General features: G+C 38.6%; 1 protein-coding gene across 1 annotated transcript in view; it reads left to right on the top strand.

The window, feature by feature from the left end:
* The window catches only part of LOC118626997 (serine/threonine-protein kinase TNNI3K), a 269,557-nt gene that overhangs the window by 70,230 nt on the left and 173,275 nt on the right, over positions 1 to 26,052 (top strand). The window contains exons 7-11 of the mRNA XM_036257082.1: positions 291 to 429; positions 7,318 to 7,462; positions 7,548 to 7,652; positions 12,941 to 13,035; positions 13,648 to 13,797. Coding sequence (XP_036112975.1) covers positions 291 to 429; positions 7,318 to 7,462; positions 7,548 to 7,652; positions 12,941 to 13,035; positions 13,648 to 13,797 — 634 coding nt within the window. The remainder of the gene's footprint in view (positions 1 to 290; positions 430 to 7,317; positions 7,463 to 7,547; positions 7,653 to 12,940; positions 13,036 to 13,647; positions 13,798 to 26,052) is intronic.

Here is a 26,052-nt window from a genome sequence, read left to right as displayed (position 1 = left end):
AGGACATTTTTTTCCTTTTTTTTATTCAGATAGAGTGGGAGGGGGGGAGAGAGAGAGAGAAACATCGATGTGAAAGGGACACATCGAGTGGTTGCCACCCGCACGACCCAACCAGGGCCATGGACAAACTGCAACCGAGGTACGTGCCCTTAGCGGGAACCGAACCTGGGTCTCTCTGGACTGCAGGCCAATGCTCTAACTGCTAAACCAAACTGGCCAGGGCATGCATTATTATTATTTTTTTTTTTTTTTTACTTTTGATACTAATTTTAAATGAATGCATCCTTTAGATAACCCGCCTCCTTTTGAAATTTGGTGCTGATGTAAATGTAAGTGGTGAAGTTGGAGACAGACCCCTGCACCTAGCATCTGCAAGAGGATGCTTTAATATTGCTAAGCTCTTGGTGGAAGATGGCAGCAGAGCAGATGGTAAGAGTATATATTTAGAAGACCTTTACTCTCTTTTCTTATTTACTAGAAAGTAATCTTAAAGATAATTAATTGTGTACTTATGTACTCATTTGTTCTGTAAGTCATAATCCATTATTTTTAAAAGAGCAATTATTCTTCTTTGTACATTTCAGCTCAATTCTTAATATATTAGGTCTGCAGTAAAAGGGAGGAATTATTCCATTTGTTGTTATTCACTCATCTTTATTTTAATTGGGATAAAGTTTACACACATACAGCAACATTTTAATTTTTAATTTTATTTTTTTCAATATTTTTTTTTGTGTGTGGTATGTGCCCCTAGCGGGAACCGAACCAGGACTCTCTGGTCCACAGACCGATGCTCAACCGTTGAGCCAAACTGGCCAGGGCTTTCAATAATTGATTTTTTAGAGAGAGAGGAAGGGAGAGAGAGATAGAAATATCTATGTGAGAGAGAAGCATCTGTCAGCTGCCTCCTGCACGCCCCTACTGGGGATCAGGCCCACAACCCAGGATTGTGCCCTATCTGGAAATCAAACCAGAATTTCTCTGTCCATGGGGTGACATTCAATCCACTGAGCCACACCAGCTAGGCATACAGAAAAAATTTTAAATCTTAAGTGAATATTGACTTAACTGAATATTTACTTATACATACACCCATGTAAAAACCACCCAGATCAAGCTACAGAATTTTTTCATCTGTGAGGTTGAAAGTATTTCAACTGGAAAGTTAAACTCTGGAGCCCTGGCCAGTTTGGCTCAGCGGTTAAAGCGTCGGCCTGTGGTCCGGAGAGACCCGGGTTCGGTTCCCGCTAAGGGCACGTACTTCGGTTGCAGTTTGTCCCCGGCCCTGGTTGGTCGTGCGGGTGGCAGCCACTCGATGTGTCCCTTTCACATCGATGTTTCTCTCTCTCTCTCCCTTCCTCTCTCTCCCTCCCACTCTATCTGTACAAAAAATGGAAAGATATCATCGGGTGAGGATAAAAAAAAAAAAAAAAAGAAAGTTAAACTCTGGAAATTTCCCTTCTGCCTCCTTCTAAGTAAATAGCTTTCACCACCAAAGGTAATCAGTATTCTGCCTTCTATTGCCATAGCTTAGTTATTTTTCTGTTCTGGCAGTTAATATAATTTTGTGACTGACTTCTTTTGATCAACACAGTGATTTTTACTTTTATCCATGTTGTTGCATGAATCATAGTTTGTAATTTTTTACACATTTTTTTTCAATTACAGTTGACATACATTAGTATATTAGTTTCAAGTGTACAACATAGTTATGAGACATTTATATGTCTCATTGCTATGTTTTTATTGCTGAAGATTGTATGAATATTCCAGAATTTGTTATTGATTCTCCTCCTAATGGGCATTTGAGTGTTTGGCTTTTATGAATATAGCAGCCAGAAATATTCTTATGCAATTCTTTTTGTGGACATATGTATGCATGTCTCGTGTGTGTGTGTGTGTGTGTGTGTGTGTATGGATGGATAGATAGATAGATAGATAGATAGATAGATAGATAGATAGATAGACAGGTAGATAATAGTAGATATGAGTAAAATTACTGATTCAGAGGATATGCACATGTTTAACATCTGAGGAAATTTCAAACAGTTTTCCAAAGTGTCAGTACCCTTTTCCACTCCCACATCAATATATGAGAGTTCCCCATACCTCCCCCAGTATGTGATATTACTATTTTTTTTAATGGAAATAAAGTTAGACTGTGATAAATTTGGAGGGAAAAAAAAAAAAGCTTTAGAATACATCTAAAGATTTATATGCCATTAATAGAATAGAATTTCCTGCAACTCTGTATTTTTAAATTATAAAATGGATTTTGAAAAATTGATTGAAAGTAGAGTATGAAAAAAAAGATTTCTTTCTCTTTCTTTTTCTCTTCCTCACAAACTTGACTTTGACACAGATTCACTCCGACTTCCATCTTGTCCTGAAATTGTCTCGGGCATACCCAGACTCCTCCGCTGACCCCAGGAGACCTCATTACAAGCCCAGCTGGAAGAGCTGCTGGCCTTTGCGCAGCAGCGGTGCACGTTTAGAAAAGGACAAGGTTGTCAAAGCTCTAGAACTTCCAGTTTTTTGGTCCAAAATTGAGATTGATATTCAGGGAACAAAGCGGATCAGTGTTTACATTTATTCACAAGGCAAAGATGAAGCCTCCCAGAGACAACTAAGAGGAGAGGCTGAGGCGGTGTCCAGGTTCCATGTTGAAAACAGGGCCATTTTAGTTTGTAAACTTGGAGGAACATAGTTGGTGTCATTTTCTGTGAGCCAGTGTGCAATGACTTAGGCATCTTTATAGCATTAGCATCCTGTGCTCTCAGGACGCAAGGAAAGCTGTTCCTGGACCTTGTTTAAGCAGTCTCTGTGATTCTGTGGGTAGAGAATAGGTAGAGGTACACCTCTGTGCACCACTGAACACAAGTGTCTTTGAAACCGCCTCGCTCTTCCAAGGGGTCAGCAACTGCTCCACTTTTTTCCTTTTATTATCAATGCCAACCTCTACTTTTTTACCCATCTTCGTAACTCTAAAGCTCAGTGGTGTCAAAATGAGTGTCATTTATGATCAGCATGTCTCCAGGATGAAAGGACTCTTCTACAAAAGGTATTGAAATGTATACTGTACCTGTATTCTCCCTACATACCGGCATCATATGATATAATTATAAGCATTATCTTTCTGACTGACACAGGCTCTCCATGCTTCCTATTCAATCACTTAAAAATGGAGAGACAGCATGACTCAGGTTTTTAGGTATTTTTAAAATTTTTCTTCTAATACACACTTGATAGTCGAGTCCTTTTTGCACTTCGACCAACTGCAAAGAATAACCCAAAAGATCTGTTGTGCTGGTGGACATTATACAGGATTTATTTGTTTGTTTGTTTTTAAATATGTTTTCATTGATTTGTTGTTTTTTTTTAGAGAGAGGACGGGAGAGAGAGATAGAAACATCAATATGAGAGAGACACATCCATCGGCTGCCTCCTGCTCACCTGCCACTGGGGATCGAGCCTGCCACCTGGGTGTGTACCCTGACTGGGAATCTAACTGGAACCTCTCAGTCCATGGATGATGCTCAACCCGCTGAGCCTCACGTGCTGGGCCACACAGTATTTATTATTAGCTAGTTCACTGATTCCAAAATGCAGCTAAGCCTCCAGATGATTTATTTATTTGCCTGTAGTAAATGGACATAGGAGGAAGAATAAATGAATGACCCCAAAAGGAGCACAATTTGAAATCTGGTATTTACAGTATGTTTCCTTGGTAACAGAATGTCACAAATAAAAATAAATTTCTGTTACAAAATTAGCCAAAATGCAGTTCTGAAAACAACCTCTCCAGTTCAAAATGTTTGGGAGACTGTCCTATTCAGTTATGTATTTTTTGAGTCGCCAGTCTTCTTTCTTAGGCCTGAAAAGGGAGCAATAGAATGCTTACTGAATGAGATTGAAAAGGTCAAAATGTTGTTGGACCCCATAAGAAGAAAATGGTAACTCAGTCCACACAATGTTTAAAATCCAGAATTTTAAAATGTGTTGTCCTCTGACTGTTAAATTCTATAGTTCTTTTAACATGAAACGAATATTACAGAAAGTCACAAAAATTTCCAGGGTGTGGTCAATAAGAGGAAGTATTTATTTTTTAAAAAATATATGTTGTCAGAATTATTACACAGATTTATTATTGAAAATTTATTTAAGACACACTGGGAGTTGCTTTAGAGAATTAATGGTATGTGCTGACATGGCTGGGTTATTATGAAACTTTTTATTTTATCTATAAAAATCAATAAATAGATATATGCAAACAGCAACATCCATTCACCCACCCATTTATCCAGTCTTTCTTTCAAAAGACACTGAACACCTTTGCTCTTACAAGTAGAGGAATAGGCACTAAATATTTTCCTAATAATGATTTACATGTATTTCTTTACTTAAAATTCTACTTTATTTATTTATTTTTAAATGTTTTTATTGATTTTTGGGAAAGAGAGTTAAAGAGAGAGACATGGAAACATAGATGTGAGAAACATCAATCAGCCACCTCCTGCATGCCCCCTACTGGGGATTGAGGCCAAAACCCCAGACATGTGCCCTAAGGAATCGAACCAGGAGCTCTCAGTCCATGAGACAATGCTCAGTCCACTGAGCCACACTGGTTGGGCAAAATTCTACTTTATTTAAATATCTCAATAAGATGTTCCATTAGAGCAAATAGAATACCATTCATACATCTAATTTTACTCAGATAAGATATAATAATATATACTTTTTTTTTTTTGTCCTTGCAAACTGATATAAGACAAAACTAAGTAAATCAAAGTGACCGAAGCATAAATGTGGGCATGCACACATAAGCTCCGCGTCTGACCCAGACTTCTCCTGACCTGTTCCTTTGATTGACATTTACATCTTTTGACTGAGAAGAAAATCTAAGCCCCTGGGGATAATTCACCAAGTAGATAATCTACTTTGAAGTTTCTCCATTCAACTATAGAAGAATAATGTTGGGTAGGGCCAGGGAGAGGCAAAGGCAAGGTATGAATTAATGGAAGATTGTGCTGCATTCTGCTTTACAATGTTCCCTCTAGAAGCCAAGAACTCTTATGTGACCTCCAGATACTCTGGGCTACCTACTGTCCTCAGACGTCAACTCACAGTATTGACTTTCCCTGGCTTCCAACAGAATGTGAACAAAGGAACAGTATCATACAAAGGAAGATCATCAAAACAGCCAGGAACATTTTTCTGAAGGAAGGGCTTCCTTCTGAGTCACTCATTAATAGAAAAGAAGCAAAGAATTTTTTTTTAATGACAGCTTTGGGAGGAGGAATTCAGTGACTTTGCTAAAGAATTTCTCTGTGGTTTAAGATCTTGCAAGAAAATAAAATGAGAATCATTATCTAAAAATATAGCAGCTACAAGGTCTAAATCAGTGTTCATTACATGTTAAATGATGATTATAACAACAGTAAGTAGTAATAAACTACTTGTACTTTTTTTAATTAACTATTTTCTTTCCTTCTTTTCCCTTCCTTTCCTTCATCATTAAATTTTTTTCTTTCAATTCTTTTGGTTCTATGAATAATTTCTAATAAATATATAGTTTGTTAAGGACTATTATTTTCTTTCTTGAATAGAGCACCCTGTACAGGTGGAGTAATCAAATAATAAAAAACGGTATAAGCCAGTTGATTCAGTTATTTTAGTTTTGTAAATTATGCTAAAGCTGATCCAGAATTTAGCAGTTTGTTGTTCAGTTATTATTACTTTAGCCCCTTAATTCTTGACTATCCAACTAGGTTGTAAGGTATATGAGGGTAAAGACTCTATGCATTTATAGCTTATTGGTCTTAGCACTTAGCAAATTTCTAGAAGGGAAATTAGTGAAAAGGGAGAGAAGACATTTTTATTAAATGTCTAACATGTGACAGACATCAGGCTAGAAGCTTTCCAATTACGCTCTCTATTAATCCTTTCAGCATCCCTGCAACAATGGTGTTATTACATCTATTGTTACTGGTAAAAAATCAATACGTCCACCACCCAGCACAGCGCTGCTGCATAGTGATCATTTAATACTTGTTGAGGAATGAGCATGTATCAGTCTGGTGTTCTCATGTGCAAGCATTGGAAACTAATGCTTGCTAATTTATAAAAAGAATATATTAAAGGATATCAAGCAGTGTACAAAATCTTCCCTGAGACAGGGCTGGAAAGCCAGGTTTGGAATCCTCACAGTGAAGAACAATATCCAAAATCACATGTGAGAATCAGTCCTATGAAGACACACGGCCACCCTGCTAGGCACACATGGGGACATGTGCCATTCTGGCACCAGCAGGGCAGGGCACTGAATCTGGGCTGGATCATGCTGCTGGAACCTGGTTGGAGCTGCCCGGCCCAGATGGCTGAGGCTCTGCTCTGTGTGTCGTCAGCTTCAGTGTCAGAGTCTGATACAATGTGTGGGTTGGAGGAGCCTACAGAGAAGTGTCCAAACCAGGGCACTATAGAGAGCGAAGGGGTCACTATCCAATATTGTGCGAGGCTAACAGGCCTAAACCAGGACATACGGTCACCCTCTGCCAGTCCTGTTCCCTAGCTGCAAGGGACACTTGGAAATATGTTCAGCTTCTATGCTAGAAGGTGGTATTGGCCTCTAGTCAGTATTTTTAGTATAAGGAATTCCACAAATGTGAGACTAGGTTATAAGCCTGGGTGGTCCAAAGAGAAGGGCAAATGCCACTACTGTGTGAACAGCTGAATGCTAAATAACTGTGCGATAACAGGATTGCTGAGGTCTGCCTGGCTCTGAAGCTCACGGCTTTTTGTATCCCATGCTTTGCACAGCATAGTGTGATCTTGCTCAGTTAAGACTATATCAGAGGCTCCTCAACAGTGTTGTAAACATACAGAGAGACAAGCCCCTCCCCAGTTTGTTCCACTCACATCTCTGGGAAATGGTGCCCTGGCCAGGATCTGTAATTTTTAACGTCCTCTAGAGAGGGGAAAAATCAATTTGAAAGGAGATACTTGTGAAATTAAGGCCATGAGTACCTTTTAGGTGCATATTAGTTTCCTGAACTATTCCATTGTGCAAGGTAGATTTGATTAGATGAGTTCTGTGGAATTTATGGGAACTAGAAGAAAGCCCGTTTAACATGGTAATAGGCAATAGAATATAATTATAACTTTTTAAATTGGTTGCACTTAATTTCCTTTATTATTATCATTAATTGGCAATTTCTAGGAGTCTCTCAGGCACTTAGAAAAAGTTCCTGACACTACCCATGAGAAGGCTAAGAAACAGGACTCCAGGTAACACACCTTTCCCTTTCTTGCTGATGACAGTGAACGCCCAGGACAATGAGGACCATGTCCCACTCCATTTCTGTTCTCGCTTCGGGCACCACGACATAGTGAAGTTCCTGCTCCAGAGCAATTTGGAAGTTCAGCCACACGTTGTTAACATCTATGGAGACACCCCTTTGCACCTGTGAGTGTTCTGTATAGTTCTATATGCCCTCCAGGCATATGGCATGTGCCTTTCTACCATTATCAAAACATGTCTTTAACTCTAGGGCATGCTACAATGGCAAATTTGAAGTCGCCAAGGAAATCATCCAAATATCAGGAACAGAAAGTCTGACTAAGGAAAATATCTTCAGTGAAACAGCTTTTCACAGGTAAATGAATATTTAAATACAATCGCCACTACACTTAGCTGACACCCTCTGGCACCTGCAGTTGTGTACATACAGCAAGAACAAATAGTGGCAGATGTTGCAATCAGAGAGCGAGAGGAGAGGGTGGGCAGAAGACAAGGAGCCCAAGCTACATGCACAGAAGAAAAGGTAGAGGCAGATGCTGCAGTCAGTACAACAGATGGGGCCTGTGCCAGATGCTGCATCCCTGGCAGCCGCCACAGAGACAGGGACTGATGTTGCCAAGGCAACAGGCATATCAACATCTGTAAGCATATTGTTTCTATTCCACTTCACTCCTCAGAAAGCTGCCAAAAGGGGCAGTGCCTATAGTCCTCCTCCGACAAGAATCTCATTACCAGAATTCATCAACATTAAATGTGACACTTTTTTTTTCCCTGTGCAAATGTGTCTACCTATCTAAGACATCCATCTGTCAGCCTATGAAAGCTTAGGGTAGTCACTGAGATACCTAAGGAGGCATTAGCTCCTTTCTAGGCATCTATAAGAGTCCTTTACAGTATGCTTTTTGCTCTAGAAAAGCAGACTGAAGGAGCAGCTGGGTTTAGAAAAGTTGCAACAACAAAAAAAAAGATAGGAGGGAGGAGGGAGAGTAGGAGGGAGGGAGGGAGGGAGAAGGTAACTAATAACTCAGAGCTATAACTCCCTGAAATGTTCAAAAGGAAGGCAAAGTTTTATAACATTTAAAAAAATAAAGCAAAGTTTTATGAAATTTAAAACGCTCATTTTTAACAAGTTGCTATTTGGCTATAAAAATAAAAACATAATAATTTGAAGTTAGTAAAACTTGAAGATAATTTACCTCCACATTACAGATCATGGCTAGTTTGTAACCTCTAAAAAAATAAACAAAATAAGCATGGGACTCTACATTTAGATCATTTACAAAGTGTTTCTATTACACTGGTAAATCATGAAGTGAGGAATCTTTTTCATGGTGCACTAAAATTAAGCGTTTGCTTCTGCCTTAGGCATCAACCTGTCAATTTTCACTTGAATTTCTAGATTTGTCTTGTCAACCAAGAGGTCAGAAAAAAGGGAGGCAAAGAAAACTACCATTTACGGAGTGACTATACACCAGATTATGTGTCTATTATCTTATTTAATCCTCATAGCCATTTTATAAAGTTGGATTTATTATCCTTCTTTTACAGACGAGAAAATCGAGGCTCAGGGAAGCTAAGAAACTTGCCAGAAATTCTTATGGCTAGAAAATCATGTAAATACCTACCTAATCCCAAATCCTGTGCTTTTTATATATCTTCATGTTCTAGTACTAAAACATTTTGTCTGTTTTCTATACACTCTGTAACAGAACAGATGCAAGAACGCTTCAGATCACACCTTCAGTCAGAATGGATCAGTGGAATGTGTCACGGAAGGGGACAATTAGCAGAGCTGATGTGCACAGGTTGCTGGTGTTCTCTTTTCCCATAGGTCATGCTTGTTAAGGCTGATACCTCAGGCTAGTTTTCAAATCATTTTGCTATTCTGTGCACATAAATTGGAACCAACTCTAATCAGAAGGTGATTGTCACTTCCCAAAGATTGCTTATGTGGCAAGATTAGTGAAGTTGAGTTAAAAGTATGTTCAGTTGTTTTATTTTGTGCAAGCCTGTGGCAACCAGATATAACATAATGTTTTCATTTTATTCACTTTGAGCATGGATTTATAAGACAAACTTTCCTTTTACATGAGAAATTTACTCTAAATATAAATTATTTCATGTACAGCCATGACCGGTTTGGCTCAGCACTTACGGCCCATAGACCAAAGAGTCGTAGATTCAATTCTGATCAAGGGCACGTACCTCGATTGCTGTTCAGTCCCTGTCCTGGTCAGGGTCGTGCGGGAGGCAACCAATTGATGTCTCTCTTCTCCTTCTCACTCTGTCAAAATTAATGGAAAAATGTCTTCGAGTGATGATTAAAAAAAAATTATTCCATGTATAAATCTCAGTGCTTTGTATATAGTAAGCACTCAACACATTTATTTCTGTTATTGTTTTATATGTATATATAAACACACACATATATATACACATATGTGTGTATATATATATATATATATATATATTCAGAACTCATCATTTCCCATAAATAGTTGCTTTGAAAAGGAGCAATGAGGGAATTTAGACAGTGGGACATTAAAGGTGTAGTATTATGGGTACTCCTTATAATGCAAATAATCAGTGCTGATAAGCTCTATTTCAGTGAGATTGTAGATTTTATTCACTCAATTAATTATTCAAGAAAGGCTTATTGAGAACCAGTCTGTGTTAGTGCTGGTAGAAACACTGAGGTCACAAGAGTCCTTCCTTTCTTAGAAGAACTCTGTTGTAAGGGACCAAGGTAAGCAGAGGTGTATCCATTACCATTAAAATGTGATAAGTGCCAAAGACCGAAATGGCAAGAAAACAGAGGAGACAGCATGAACTCAGTCTTTGGTTCATGACAAGACTTCACAGAGGGAACAGTTCAGCTAGATGAATAATGGTGTTTCTTTAAAGAAAATAGTGATATTTCATTAAAGAAAAGAATTTGCTCAAGGCCATCCAAGGAAGAGGTTATAGTAGGACCCGGGGAACTGCCTCTTCTAGGACCAAGCCTGGAACAAACCAACGAAACAACAACAACACTAGTTCACTTCTGGAATATATCTGTGTGTGATTTTTTTCCACATCAACCAAGTTTCTAATTTTCTGCAGACATCAAGAGTACATCCTACCATTCAATCCAGTTCTGACACTATGTACCTGGAGTTAGTGTCAGATTCCATAAGTTAAGGGCTGTCTCACAGGACTGCTCCCTACTTCAGATGCCAATCACGAGCCCAGGATTTTACCTTTGCTTCTGACCTATTAGCTCTAAATCGGAGGTTCTCACCACCTCCTGGTTGGGTTTGATAATTTGCTAGAACTATTTGCTAAATCTCACAGAACTCAGGAAAATAGTTTACTTACAAGATCACCAGTTTGTTATGAAAGGATACAACTCATGAACAGCCAAATGGAAGAGGTGTATAGAGCAAGGTATACAAGAGGGACATGGGGCCTTCCGGCACACCCACGTGTTCACCAATCCAGAAACTCTTCCAATTCTGTGCTTTAGGGACCTTCTTGGAGGCTTTATAACATAGACAGGGTTGATTAAACCATGGACCATTGGTGACTCATTCAACCTCCTTCCCCTCTCCCCTTCCCTGAGCTTGGGTGGTGGGGCTGACAACCCTCTAATCACAAGGTTAGTTCCCCTGACAACCAGCTCTCATCTGTGGTTATCTGGAGGCTTTCCAAAAATCACCTTATTAACATAAACACAGCTGTAGTTGAAAAGGGCTTGTTATGAATAACATAAGATTCTCCTTTTACTTTTTATTGCTCTGGAGCTTATTTCAGGAACCAAGGACAAAAGAACGAATTTATAACGAAAGAGCCTCTGCTTGCTTAAGAAATTGTAAGAGTTTTAGCAGCTCTGGGCCAAGAGATGGGTTAAAAACCAAATATAGCCCTGGCCGGTTTGGCTCAGCGGTTAGAGCGTCGGCCTGCGGTCCAGAGAGACCCGGGTTCGGTTCCCGCTAAGAGCACGTACCTCGGTTGCAGTTTGTCCCTGGCCTTGGTTGGGTCATGCGGGTGGCAGCCACTCGATGTGTTCCTTTCACGTTGATATTTCTCTCTCTCTCTCTCCCTCCCACTCTATCTGAATAAAAAATGGAAAAAGTGTCCTCGGGTGAGGATAAAAAATAAATAAAAATAAAAACCAAATATATATTTCTTATCACATATCACAATATCATTGAGTTTCTCCACTCTTCCTTTAGTCATTATTTATTGGCCCTATCCAATGTTACTCCTTCCAGACATACCATATAGATCCCTGCAATTTGGAAGTAGAGTGTTGCTAGTGAATAAGTGATAGCCAAAAAAGAAGTGTGAGGGAAGCTACAGAAGAAAATTTGTGAGAATTGCTAGTCAAAAAATAAAATCCACTGGTTATTACTAGGCATAATTTAGCTTACGTAATTTTTTTTTCTCTGTGCATCTAATCTTTCAAGGTAAATGGTAGAAATCAGAACTTCAATTACCTCCTTAAACAAATCTAGTTATAAAATTTATCAATAAGAATCTTATTGAGTGGGGGGGTCCTTAAATATGTTAATTTTTCCACAAAAACATTCTCCCAATAGGGAAGAACTTACCAAGAAGAATCCTCTATAGTTTGTCATTTATTTCCATAAGCATCAATTCACTTGAAATATCAGCAACAAAGTGGCAGGTAGAAAATTATTATCATTATTTTATAGGTGATAAAGCTAAAAGAGAGAGATCAAAGAACTGGTCTGAGGTCTTCAGGGTACTAGCATGTGCCAGAGGTCTGGCTTTTTCACTCCATTACCAATGCTCCCTCAGTAAAACAACAGCTCTGAAATTTTGCCCTCTAACTGAGGAGACTCTAGAGAGAGAGTGCAAATATTTTCGGAGGAAAAAATTCAGACCGTGACCTGGATTTGACTGACTCCCTCAGGACCCTCCTGAGTTCCCTCATGGATTGTCCTGCAGAATGCCTAGGTCCTGTAGGCTAAAAATGCATTAAACTTTTGCAATATTTTTCCTCTTTTTATGGAAAAGAATTAATACCATAGCAAATATTTGTGAAGAAAATGCTAGAAATTTTCCTCTCCTTTCTTGAAGACCCAGGTGTGGGAATCTTCAGGATCTTATTTTATATGTGCTTGGTTTTCATCACCTCCTCCTCTTTGCTTTCCTGCTTCTGCCTTCTCTGTCTCTTTGGTATTTCTAATACACACACCAGCATCTAGAATAGCCTGGGTAAGTCAGGGGTATATTCATTTTCTAGGGCTGCCATAACAAAATATCAGATTGTGTTGCTTGCTGATCAGATACTTATTTTCTCGCAGTTCTGAAGTCCAAGATCAAGGCATCAAGAGGGTTTGGTTTCTTCTGAAGCCTCTCTCCTTGGCTGCTAGAGGGCCACCTTTCCCCTGCTCATGTGGTTGTCTTCTGTTTCTGTAATCTGTATACTAATCTCCCCTTCTTATAAGGATACCAGTCCTATTGGATTAGGACCCACTCTAATGACTCCATGTTTAACTTAATTTAAAGTGTATCTCTTTAAATATGGTCACTTTTGGAGTTGATGTAAGTTGGGGCTTCAGCATGTTAATTTAAGGGCATGCAACTCAGCCCATAACAAGGGCCTTCTATTTTCTTTATGGTATACTTTTGCAGTGCTTGCACCTATGGCAAGAACATTGACCTGGTTAAATTTCTTCTTGATCAAAATGTTGTAAGCATCAACCACCAAGGAAGAGATGGGCACACAGGTAAGGCTGTGGTGATATCATTACTAGTTTATGAGGCATATCAGAAATTATCAAGAACAGTGATATGCTCAAGAAGGAAAGGGCAGTAGGATTGGTCCACCCAGCCCAATGGGGAGTGATATGTAATAATTACATCATTTAGAATTGATGGTGCATGGTGACACCAAAAAAAAACAACTGACTTAGAGTCAGTTTCATTGTTGTGCTAAATTATCTAAGGTCCATGAATCCCTTATGGCCTGCACCAAGAACAGACTGACCACACTGCCCTCCCTCAGTTTGCTTACCAAGAAAAATCCTCACCTGGAGTCTTTGTTCTTGGATATGTACAAAGATGCTAACATTTGTTCTTGGTAATTATAGTGGATATGGAAATACCAGAAACTGTACTAAACAAAAGGCAGCCTATATAGAAGATCAACTAGAATAGGATACTTCTTTTGCCAAAGTATATCTTATTTGTTAAATAACAGAATTAATTAATTATCAAAAAAATACATCCTTCCTTTATATCTCTGGCAACAATTTTATTGTGTAGTAATGACTGTCTTTTGAAAATTGATGTTGTTTTCCTCTTTTTTCCTTTTGTACTTTTATTCTATTCTATTACAGGATTGCACTCTGCTTGCTACCATGGTCACATTCGCCTGGTTCAGTTCTTACTGGATAATGGAGCTGATATGAATCTGGTAGCCTGTGATCCCAGCAGGTCTAGTGGTGAAAAAGATGAACAGACGTGTTTGATGTGGGCTTATGAAAAAGGTATATGTTTCATCATTGCATCTCTGTAGTAATATAAGGAATTGTGCATAGATTATGTCATCAATAATATTTTACTTGCATGATTTGTATACTCCCATTTCTCTGTGGATTATATTTGATTCACTGCAGACTTGGATCAAGGAGTCCAGTAGACCATCCCTAGGGAAGGCAACTCTTGAGCTGCAGATGAATTGAAGGCATTCTTGGTATTGGCACTTTGTAAAGAGAATGAGCTGTCACATTCCTAGGTACTAGAGGGAAATGAAATTGTGACAGCTAATGATAGTTACCTTCTTAGAGTAGACATAGAGTGAGTCTTTATCTCTTATACTGGGGAATTTTTTTGCAAATTCAAATTTTTAGAAAGGAAGTAAATACAATGAATGAAGGAATGTTTGTCAGATCTGCTGACAATGCCTCCACTAGAAAAAGTAAGGGAGGCAATGATTGGTGATTAGGTATAAACTTACTTGTGCACAAAGTGGGGCAAGCTTGGGCTGTGATGTGAGACCACCTGGGTTTAAATCAAGCCATGTTCTTGGATCTTGAGCAAGTTATTTATTATTACTGAACTTCGGTTTCTTCATCTGGAAAATGAGGATAATAACTACTGCTCTTTGTAAAGATTGTAAAGGGTAAATGAGATAGTATGTGCAAATTGCTTACAACAGTGTCTGGCACAAAATAAGTACCTAAAAATTGGTATTTTAATAATGATAACATTGGTAGTAATCGCACTATAAAGATGATTAATAACAAATTCTTCATTTTAAGGGAGAGGAAACTAGAGTCAATTAGAAGGTGAAACAGCATGTTGTCATTGTTATTAAGATACATTGTACACATGAGCTTCTATGGAGTTTTCATTTCTAGACAACATAGAACAATAGACATTGTCATTGAAATCAGCAAGTTAACAACTAAATACTGTAAAATATGTCAGACTTTGATTCCTGCATTGCCTTATTAGAATATTTAATGTATGTAAAGAAATGTTCTTATATTTTAAATGCTAGAATCTTAGAAGTTCAATCTAAGGAAGAACAATGACTAAATTGAAAGTTTTCTCAGGCTACCAGGTTGATCTAAAAGGTTTTCTGCCTGAAGTAAAACATGAAAGTCCATTAATGAAAGGAGAGATGGAGTTTGATGGATAGAAATGGGGAGTTATTATAAGAACATAGATAAGGAGAAAGAAAGTCATATAGGTCTGGAGATATCTAGTAAAAAAAGTTGATGTAGGAGTTACTTTAATAAAGACAAGTGAGCCAATGTGGAATAGTAGGGAATGAGGAGATATAGGCCTGTTCTCTTTCTTACTTTTAATTTAAATATTGTATAAACACACACACACACACACACATTTGCACATTATAGTTCAGTGAATTTTTACAAACTGAACTCACTCTAGCATCCAGATAAAGAAACAGATCATGGCCAGCACCCCAAATCCCTACTTACATTCTCCTCCAATCACTTCCCCAAAAGGGTAACACTTTTTTCATGGGACATATATTAGTTTTGCCTATTTCTGTATTTTATATGAATGGAATGTTATGCTATATATATGTTTGTATCTGGCTTCTTTCGATCACCACTTTGTGAAATTCATCTATATTGTTTCAGATAGTTGTAGATCATTCATTCTTGTGGTATAGTAGAATGTTTTACAACTATACACCATGTATTTATTAATTCTACTGTTTAGGGACATTTGAATAATTTTTAATTATGGATTATTAAAAATACTGTTGCTGTGAATGTCCATGTACATGTTTTTTTTGATGAGTATCTGTATGCTTTTCTGTCAGGTGTAATGACCTCTTACTTTCTATAAAAAAATTTCCAGGTAGTTGTATGCTTGAGTATCAGTTGGAAAATTGTACATATTCTGAAGCTTCTGGAGGCCTTACCAAGTTCTAGTTACTCCAGATGTTGCATTTATTTAAGTGATTCTCAGTGTTTCTTTAAAATTTTGAGTTTCAGAGAAAGACTGTTTACAAAGCATTAGTCTTCCGGAAGACAGCTCAGAAATAGCAGCTACACCTAGCTCTTCACAGGGGTTGGCTTTGCTTGTGTTGAGTTGATTGAGAATGATAGTTGAAAACTGGTTTTACTTTATTTTTTGGTGTGTGGATTCTCACACTTTATAAAACAATAAATCATTGTGTAAGCTCCTAAGAGCTCCTACCGAATGACAACAAAATTCCTTTAGCTTAGAGGATTTAGCCACTGGTCTCTGCTACACATGCCATGCATGTCACTCTTATTTGTTCAGCTAATGTGCCAGGCATCCGTGTTGCATTTTATTATTGCTATGCATTTTAACAAACTGAATGTTAGTACTCAGGAGACAGATGAATGTTTTGCATATATTCTAGGGCAGAGCAAAGCAAACCAACAAAATAAAGTTTTTGCTATTTTCTCTTGCTGGAGAAGTGTGGCATCATTTTTACATTTTCAAGGAGAATTGAAATGGCCTTTATAAAACATTGTCAACAATACACTGTCCCTGTTTTATTTAGATAAAGAAATGCTTTCCTTTCTCCCTCAGAGAGGGACTCACCAAATTAATGGATGTGGCATACTAAGGATTTTCCTCGGCAAGTTGGAGATGGAATTGAAGAAGCACTAAAACTTCACTTGGATTTTCTTTATAAAATAGAAACTATGTAGAAATGGCCTCCTATCCCAGGAGAGATAAACAAGAAAAGACCTCATAACCAGGGTCTATCTATTTGAAAAGGAGTACTTTTGGATGTGCCCAATTTGAAAAGACCATCCTAGTCTACCCTCTCAATAGAAAATTGAGTCTTTTTCAACAACATTCACCTCTGTTTCAATGATTCTAAGACAAGTTTTTTACATGATACAAACAAAAATGGTAGTTGGTGCTCTGTCTGATATTCTGATACAGCACATTGAGGGGTGCTTTGCAGTGCTGGAAGAGTTATCGTTCAGGAAAGAGCTGACTCACCATGGCTCCCTGTAGGGCAGTGGTTCTCGACCTTCCTAGTGCCACAACACTTTAATACAGTTCCTCATGTTGTGGTGACCCCCAAACATAAAATTATTTTAGTTGCTTCTTCATAACTGTAATTTTGCTACTGTTATGTCTTAGGTGACCCCTGTGAAAGGGTCGTTTTACCCCCAAAGGGATCACGACCCACAAGTTGAGAACCACTGCTATAGGGTCAGATATAAAAATAACTTTCCATTTACAAAGCCCTTTAAATTTTTTTTTATTTAAGTATAGTTGGTATACAATACTATATTAGTTATATTAGTTTCAGGTGTACAACATAGTGATTTTACATTTTTATATCTTACAATGCAATCATCTCATTAATTCTATTAATCATCTGTCACCATGTAAACTTATCACAATGTTATTGACTATATTTGCCTTCACTTTTTCCACCACTCCTTCACCATCTCCCCTCTGGTAAACATTCCTTAGGTCTGTTGCTATGAGTCTGTTTTTGTTTTGTTGTTTCTTGGTTTACATAGCCCTTTTAACCTGAAGATATCAAAATAAATTTTGGAAATAATTTTCCTGGTGACCTTAATTCTACACAGAAGCCTACTGGTTAAGTTTTAGTATTTCTCTGCCAGTCTACTCAGGACTCCAATTTTACAATATTTAGAGTGTTTCCCAACCCTAAGCCTGCCTCCCCCCTCCCTTTCTGCTATTCCATCTGAAAGTAGCGATAGCTGTCTTACTCACTTGGATTTGTTCTTCCCTTTCCCTGGGGTACAAAGGACTTGTATGAATCAATTTAAATTGGCCAGAAGAAATAGCCAACCTGCTTATGTTCAAATCCTCTGCCCTAATCACCAGTATGGAAAAACCATTGAAAAGACCTACACATAATCTTATATCCATTGCATTAAAGATGAAACTGCCAAATTGAAAAGTTCTCAGCCAATTAGAATTGAACACACAGCTCAATAGTGTGTCTGGCAGTTAGATTTGAAAAGGCTGCTGCCTTTGACAAAGAAAAGCACTCCTTTATGTCAAGCTGTTTAGGGTCAGAAAATTACCCAAACTAGAAACAGAACTGAAACTTCTGTTTTGCTAAAACTTCTTATTTGCTTCAGCACTGACACCAGTTAAAGTAATTTACAGAGGGCCCAATCCCAATATCTAATTACCCAGAATACAATATTTGTACACGGCAGCACCAGTCTAACTCACAGTGACAGGGAGCTGCAGTCGGAGAATTAGTGGGTAAGTGAGCAAAAACAATAAAAATCTAGGCTCCTGTTCCATGATGTATACTTTGTTCATTCCTTTTGACAAGTGTAGTATGGTGTGAATTATTTATAGTAAACATACTATAGTGTATTCTCGAAAAGTAATGAAGTCTTACAGTGCTGAGTTTCTACAGTTTTCAGTCAGTTAAAAATAACTACGAGATAAGGGTGGGGGAGGAGTAGAAGGAAGAAGAGGTGGATTCATTAGATATTTTGATACATTTTCACCAATGGATTGTAAATTTTCAAGTTTCTTCGATATTGAATTTTATATTTGGAGGTTAGTGAGCTCAGTTTATTTAGTGAATTTAGTTTAGTGTGCTAGCATAGATTGGGGGAGGTAGAGGAAGGGATACACAAAGGACTTAAATAGTATTTTAAAATCTATGTGTGATTTTATATATACTGGTTATGTTTCTACATATGTAATTACTCTCTCCTTTAAAAATAAATAAAACATTATCAATTTTCATTAGAATAGGAAGAACTTCCATTCTTTTAGGGAGATAACACAAAAATACTTTCAAAACAACTATGTAAGAAACCACATATATTAAAATGGTTAATAGAAAAGAAAGTACATTTGGTAAGCACCTGTTACATATGCATGTATATCTATATATAACTTAATTATAAAAATAAACCTTTAAATTGGTTGTATAATTCGAGACATAGAGCTATTAAGTCACACTTGCCAAACCACACAGCTCTTAAGTGGAGAGCAGATACCAAACAGAGGTCATCTGTCTTATTAAAGAAGTCAAAGCTCTTTCCATCTCTCTCTAGAATCAGATCTAAGTCCAAATTTTATCCTTATTAATTAATGATCTTGGGCAAGTTCTTTAACCTCTCTAAGCCTCAATCTTTGAACTTCAAATGAGTAAATAAATAACTACTTTACAGAATCCTGCTGAGGATTGGGGATAAATGTAAATATCTGGAACATAGCAAATTCTCAATAAAAATGGTGGTACCTGTTATTAAGTGTGTAGCAGAGGTTCAGTCAAGTCCACATAACTCCCAAATCTCATGGTCTTTCTTAATTTACAATATGCTTTAGTGTCTGGTAAAAAAATATGACATATTGACATGTTAGGATGAGGGGCATCCTCTACAAACCTGCTAATGAAGGGTTTATATCCCTGCCAAACACCACCAGACAACCTCAGAATATATAAAAACAAGTATCATTTTGTTGTATTGATATCTCTTATTTATGACTCAAGCAATAACATTAATTTAAAACCTCAGGGCTCAATGAGATCAAGAAGATTTTGAAAATCACTAACCAAAACATTATGAAAGTAATTTAAAACCATTATTCTAATATGTATATTTGCATGCAAATATATAAAAGAGTATTTAAAAACTTTTGGGGGGTTATTTATGTGTGTACTTTTCATTGTTATTAAATGTATTAGGGTGACATTGGTAAATAAGATTATAAATTTCAAGTGCACTACACTATAATGCATCATCTGTATATTGCATTGTGTGCTCATTGCCCAAACTTTAGTTATATACTTCTTTTTTTTCTTTTTTGCTTATTTAATTAATTTATTTTTATTACAGATGTTTCTTTTTTTCCCCTATTGACACCTTTCTCCCATTCCAGCCCCCTCCTCTGAAGTCTGTCAGTCTGAACCCTACTTCTGTGTCTCTGGATCTATTTTGTTCATCACTTTATTAACATCACTAAAATGTCCATACTCTCCAAAGCAAACTATAGATTCAATGCAAGCCCCATCAAAGACATATTTCACAAAACTAGAACAAACACTCCAAAAGTTTATATGGAACCAAAAAAGACCCCGAATAGCCACAGCAATCTTGAAAAAGAAGAACAAAGTAGGAGGGATCACAATTCCAGATATCAAGTTATACTACAAAGCCATTGTAATCAAAACAGCCTGGTACTGGCACAAAACAGGCATATAGATCAATGGAGCAGAACAGAGAACCCAAGACATTATGCTCAATTAATATTTGACAAAGGTGGCAAGAATATACAATGGAATATAGACAGCCTCTTTAATAAATGGTGTTGGGAAAATTGGACAGCTACATGAAAAAAAAAAAAATGAAGCTAGACCATCAACTTACACCATACACAAGAATAAACTCAAAATGGATAAAAGACTTAAATGTGATTCGTGAATCCATAAAAATCCTAGAAGAAAATGTAGGCAACAAAATTTCAGACATCACATGCAGCAGAATTTTCGCTGATACAATGCCTAAGGCAAGAGAAACAAAGGGGAAAAAATTAATACAATATTTAAAAACTTTAACACAAATTTGCAAGTTTGTTTACTATAGCAGAGTTTTCACCCACAGTCATGGCAAAAGGTCAAAAAATGTACGGCCATGTTTTTAAACTACCATACCAGCTGACATGCTGGATCCCTTTGTTTGAGGATCTGGGAATCATGTAAAACTCCACACATCCACAATCAATTTTAACATATTTTTGTCCTCATCAGTCAGTTTCTCCTACTGTATCCCTTATTCACTCTGTCATTTAGTACCAGTACCACTCACTTAGTCACCTGAAAAGACATCTACATTGATGCCTGACTACTTTTTCTCCTTCAACATCCTCCCCTACCCCTTATTCATTCAGTAAAAAGGTCTTGCAATTTTACTTCATCGATCTATTTTGAACCCATTCTTTACTTTTGTTATCACTGTTTTAGTCCATACCTTGATCTATTTTATAGCCTTATAACTACTCTCTTTTTTTTTTTCATCTTCAGCATCTTTTGAATCCATTTTCCAACGATAGTCTGAGAGATATATTCAAGGTGCAAAATGTCCTAGTTTGTCATCATGGCATTCCCTGTGCCCCTGCCCTGTGCCTTTCCTACCTCTCAAACCCCATATTCAGTTACTCCTGTCACTTGGGTGACCTCCCATGCCACAGTCATTATCACAGTCACTAGATCACTAGCATTCACTGGGTGTTCACTGGACCAGCATGTTGAAAACACTCCATATGCATTAACTCATCGAATCTACATACTCATCCTGTGACACGGTATCTATTCGCATGATAGCAATACAAAAGTATCTGTTGTCTCCACACATACCACATTATTCCATGTTTTCAAGCCTTTTCTCATGCAGCTCTCTCTGCTTCTACACCCTGCCATTCCCTCCACCCTACTTCACTCTTTACATTTCTGCCTCCTTACCCTTCAAGACTCGGTTTATAGATCCTCTCTTCCAAAAAGTCTTCCCTGACAGTCCAGCCTGGTACACATGTCCTTTCCTTCTGTTTTATGTACCATGTGCACATCTCTATCTCTATCACTTTATATTGAAGCATTCTCTCTCCTACTAAATTGCAGACTTCTTGAGAGCAAGCATTTGAGCTATTAATTTTTTGACTTCCAGGAACTTAATTCAATGGCTGATTCCTAACAGATGCTCAATACGTGTTTGTTGAAGTAAAATTGAGCATGAGCAGATATTTCAGTCATAATATTATATTCTGTGTGTCATTAAGTGGCACTTGGTCAGCTATTGTATAGTTGATGTTCTGAAGTACACTAACTGCCACTATTCCACTATTCATAGGTATTTCTTTAAATATAACAGGTTTCTAATTAACTGCACAATTCTAACACTTAAATTAATAGACAGAAAATTTTAAATAATACCCCAAATAAAGCTTCTCTTTCTATGCATTGAAACTATGAAAATTTTCCCTGTGACTGGAATGCTTTTCTCCTCCTTTTTTGCTTAATCAACTCACACCGATCTTTCAAGTCTCGCTCAAAAAATAATTCCTCAAGGAACTCTCCCCTGACCCCTCCAGCCCGTGATAAGATAGCACTAATATGCACATTCACAGCATCCTCCGGTTTCCTTCCAAGAACGTGGCTACATAAAATTAGAGTGGTCATTTACACAATTATTTTTTTCTTTTCTGTTAGACAGAATTCTTTACAAGAGTAAAGAGCATTTCAATATTATCAGTCAAACAAACATGTATGACAAACCTAATATGTGATAGACACTGTACTGGGAACTGAAGTCGAACAGTGAGTTAAACAGACAACATCTCCCTGCATTCCGGCCGTCTGCATTTTAGCAGGAAGACCTAGGCTGAAGGCAAGAAAACAAATAGAAACCATCAGATAATGCTAAGTGCTATGAATAAAATAGGAAATGCAATAGTGAGTAAGAAGTTCAAAGAAACAGTTTAAAATTGAGAAGTCATGGAGGGCTTCCCTGGGAAGATGGTATTTGAGCTCATTCCTAATGGGTGCTCAATAATTATTTGTAGAAGAAAAGGTAAGAGAAAAGAAAGGCCAGAAGAAAGGAGAGGGGAAAAATAGGAAAGTAGAAAGCTAAAGTGACTTGGTTTGTATCGAATGTTCTTTTGCAAAAGCATTCATGCTGGTGGGTCATTATCCCAAGGTGAAATGCGTGTGGCATTCTTCTTTGGGCCTGGTGATTAAGGGACAGAGATAATGGGGGAAAGGGGGTGTGTGCTCCCTCCCTGTGACAGAAAATGAAACAACTTTCAGATTCAAGTCCTGGCATTTTTGTGGCCTCTGATTTAATTGACACTGTGTGGGACCAGGACTGGGGGGAGGAAGATGAGTCATAGAAGGGCAGATATCAGGAGCCACCCTCCAACCCCACTTTTCGGTGCTCCTGCAAAGTCCGTTTTTTAAATAATGAGAAGAAAAGATAGTGAAATATTGAGCACGATCTTATCTATATCATTGCTGTGAATGTTTTATTCTCTGCAGCAGACTGCTCCCTTGCTGACCTGGACATGTGAGGTCAACAGAAATTCCTCGGCTTCTGTAATCAAGATCAAATCCCTGTGTTCTCTACTTAACCTTGGACCCAAAGCGCCTCAGAGTGACAAAGTCAGGGGGAAGATTTTAGTACTGGCAGCATTTGCCATTAATATTCAGACTTAGTTCTTAAAATATTTTTTATAGCGAGGTTTCTTCCATGTTTTTAAAATAATTTCTCATAGCAATAAAGAGCATTCATTGCTCCTAAAATGAAAAGGTGGGACAGAGAAACAACCTTGTAGGGAAATACTAAAATGTGTACGTTTCCTTCTTGAATAATAGTAAATCCTCTGTTGAGGACATGACTATGACATAGATACTGAACTCTCTTTGTAATAACCCTTTGGATGGACTTGTAGCCTTAAACAACCACGTAGGTTTTAAACTAAAGAGCTGTTCAGAAAGCTGAAAGCAAAGAGCCTTGAAGGGGGAATAAAAATCTCTCCAAGAAAGAGGAGTAAAGGAACACAAGAAGAAGGCAAATTAAAGGGAAAGCATGGAAGTTGGGGAGCACAGGCAGGACTGGAAGAGTGGGGAGCAAGCACTGAAAGAGACTGCAAGCCAGCAGTAGCATCTCATTTGCCAAAACCCTCCGGGGCTCCAACGAATAGTTCTCTGAAAGTGCAAATCATTACTATAGCTGCATTAGACTAATAACACAGCAATCTCCTGGTTGGGTAAAATGCCTGGATGTAGATAGTAAATTCTGAGATATAGGAAAACATTTTATTTAATTAGTGGCCCTCTGATTATCTCTGGACGTGCTCCATTAGTGTACCTGGGTTATCAGGGTGTATCCATTATCAGGAGTTTGGCGTAACAAGTCTATTTAGTGAGTTCCATCAGCGCATTTTTCTGCTTAACTGCTTGTGGCCAGTTTCAGGGACCCAGGCCCTGGTTGTTTTCAGGTGGCTTTGCATACACTGTGGTAGTTTGTCAGAGCAGCGGTAGCTGTGGAGAGTTTCCCATACGTGTGTGCCTTAGCCCACAGCTAACAGGAGGTGGGAATTCAGGCGGAGATGCCTTCCAGAACTGAGAGGGCCTCTTGGCATTTCTCTGGCAGCCTCATGCTTCTCATCAGCCAGAACCCAGGCACTCATTAGGCTCTTGATGAAAAGCATCCCAAAGAAAATGCCAGCAAATTGTGCCACTGTGCTGGCAGGAAATTAAAACTGCTCAGAGCAAGTGGAGCCAAGAGAGCTGTTGAAATGAAAGGTAACATCAAGGGTGTGATCACTGACTTACACAGGCGTTCAGGATTCAAGATGTGGCTTTCTGCTTCACTGGAAGGCAGGAGTTCTCTCTTGGCTTGTCAGCCACAGTCAGTCCAACAGAGGAGCCGAGACAGCCCAGGCGAGGAGGCAGGCGCGGTGAATTATGCTCTGTTGTGCTTGAGTAAATGCTTGGGGTCTGGGTTGTTTTCTTTCCCCAAGGATACCTCTCCTAGGAAAAACAGAAATACGAAAGAAAGAAAAATGATTTTGTCTTGTTTTTATTCCTTGTCCCAAACACTTAAAGACCAAATTAAGTAAAAGAACAACTCCAAAAGCACCACCCGTCGTATTCAAATGGGGGCAGACATTGTGGAGAGGAGCAGACAGAACTTCAGAACCTAGGAATCCAGCCACGGGACAAACGCAGGGGTATTATAATTCCGGAGACATTTTTTGTTGGTCCTGAGGCTAAAATGGTCTTCAGATATGGGGAAGAAAGGGAGGTAGGTGCTCAACAGGAGACAGCATCCACACACAGACAAAGCGCATGAATGCCGTCATCCCACTGGCGTGGTAGGCAGAGTAATGGGTCTCCAGAGATGTCCAGGTCCTATTCCCCCGAACGCTGCCTTATGGGGTAAAGGGGATTTAAGGTTGCAGGTGGAATTAAGGCCGTTAATTAGCTGACTTTAGAAAAGGAGATTATCCTGGATTATCCCAGTGGGCCCAGTGTAAGAACAGGGATCCTTCAATGTGAAAGAAGTCTCGAGACAAGCCCAGGTCAGAGTGACATGCCGTGAGGACTCAGCCAGACGTTGAGGGCTTTGAAGAAAGATATTAAGGGGCCGCGAGCCGAGGAATGTCGGTGTCTCTGGACGTTGGTCAAGGTAAGGAGACCGATTTTCTCTGAGGCCTCTAGAAAGGAATGCAGCCCTGCCGACACAGTCGGCCCTCGCCACTGCGCGCTTTGACTTTCGCGGTTTCACTCGATCGCGTTTTTTACAAATATATTCATTAAAAAGTTGATCGAGACAGCGAAAATGATACAGCACGCACTCGGTTGTCTGAGTCAATTATACACCCCTCTATTACAATTAAAATGAAAATCACTGCACGTATGAACGGTAGGCCTGTGCATTCGAGCACCCCAGGAATCCTTCAACGCCAGGTGCAACCGCTGGAGTCTGGACGGACTGACCGTGATAAACCAGGAACCACTGTACTTTGATGTTAGCCTAGTGAGAACCACGTTTGCCTTCTGCCCGCCAGAACTATAACATGACAAAATTGTCTTGTGTCAGCCACTAAGTTTGTGGCGATTGACAACAGCAGTAATAGAAATGGAATATATTGGTATTTATGAAATGTCTCTGAAGTTCCATAAAGGAGTTACCGGGTTCCTGTACAGGTCTTAGGGCACAATAGGAAGGCAGTGTAAAGATCCGAAGGGCATGTTTATGTGTTAGAACTGTTAAGCATATTGCAAATATTATCTTACCTAATCTTTACGGCAGCCTAACAAAGATGCCTCATCAGTTCTCATCTACAAATGGGGATTTTTTCAAAGTAAGCTAAATCATGATTTCAACTAATTAACATTCTTTTGTGGTTTGCCATTTCACCTACATGCAAATGCACACCCCTTATCCTAGCCTATAAATCTCCACATCAATAGCATCAGACCCTAGACTGCCGCTCCAAACACCTATGACTTTGTTAGAAAAGCAGTGCTGCTGGGGTCCCCACTGAAGGCCTTTTAAGCCAGAATGTCTGGGGGTTGCACTCAGGAACTGTGGTTTAACATGTCCTCCAGCTGATTCTTATGGACACGAGGGGAAGCACTGCTCCACATGACGTGTGCTTACCTGCTTCTCCAACCAAAGTCTGGTACCACTCCTACCCTTGCTTGCGATGGTCCAGCCCCAAAGGCCTTCTTCTGTTTCCTGAACATGACGTGTCTGCTTCCA

Source organism: Molossus molossus, unplaced genomic scaffold (assembly GCF_014108415.1).
Source record: "Molossus molossus isolate mMolMol1 unplaced genomic scaffold, mMolMol1.p scaffold_m16_p_12, whole genome shotgun sequence".
In the NCBI taxonomy this organism is placed as follows: Eukaryota; Metazoa; Chordata; class Mammalia; order Chiroptera; family Molossidae; genus Molossus; species Molossus molossus.
The sequence above is the reverse complement of the archived record's forward strand: the minus strand, read 5'-3'. Positions and strand labels throughout refer to the sequence as shown.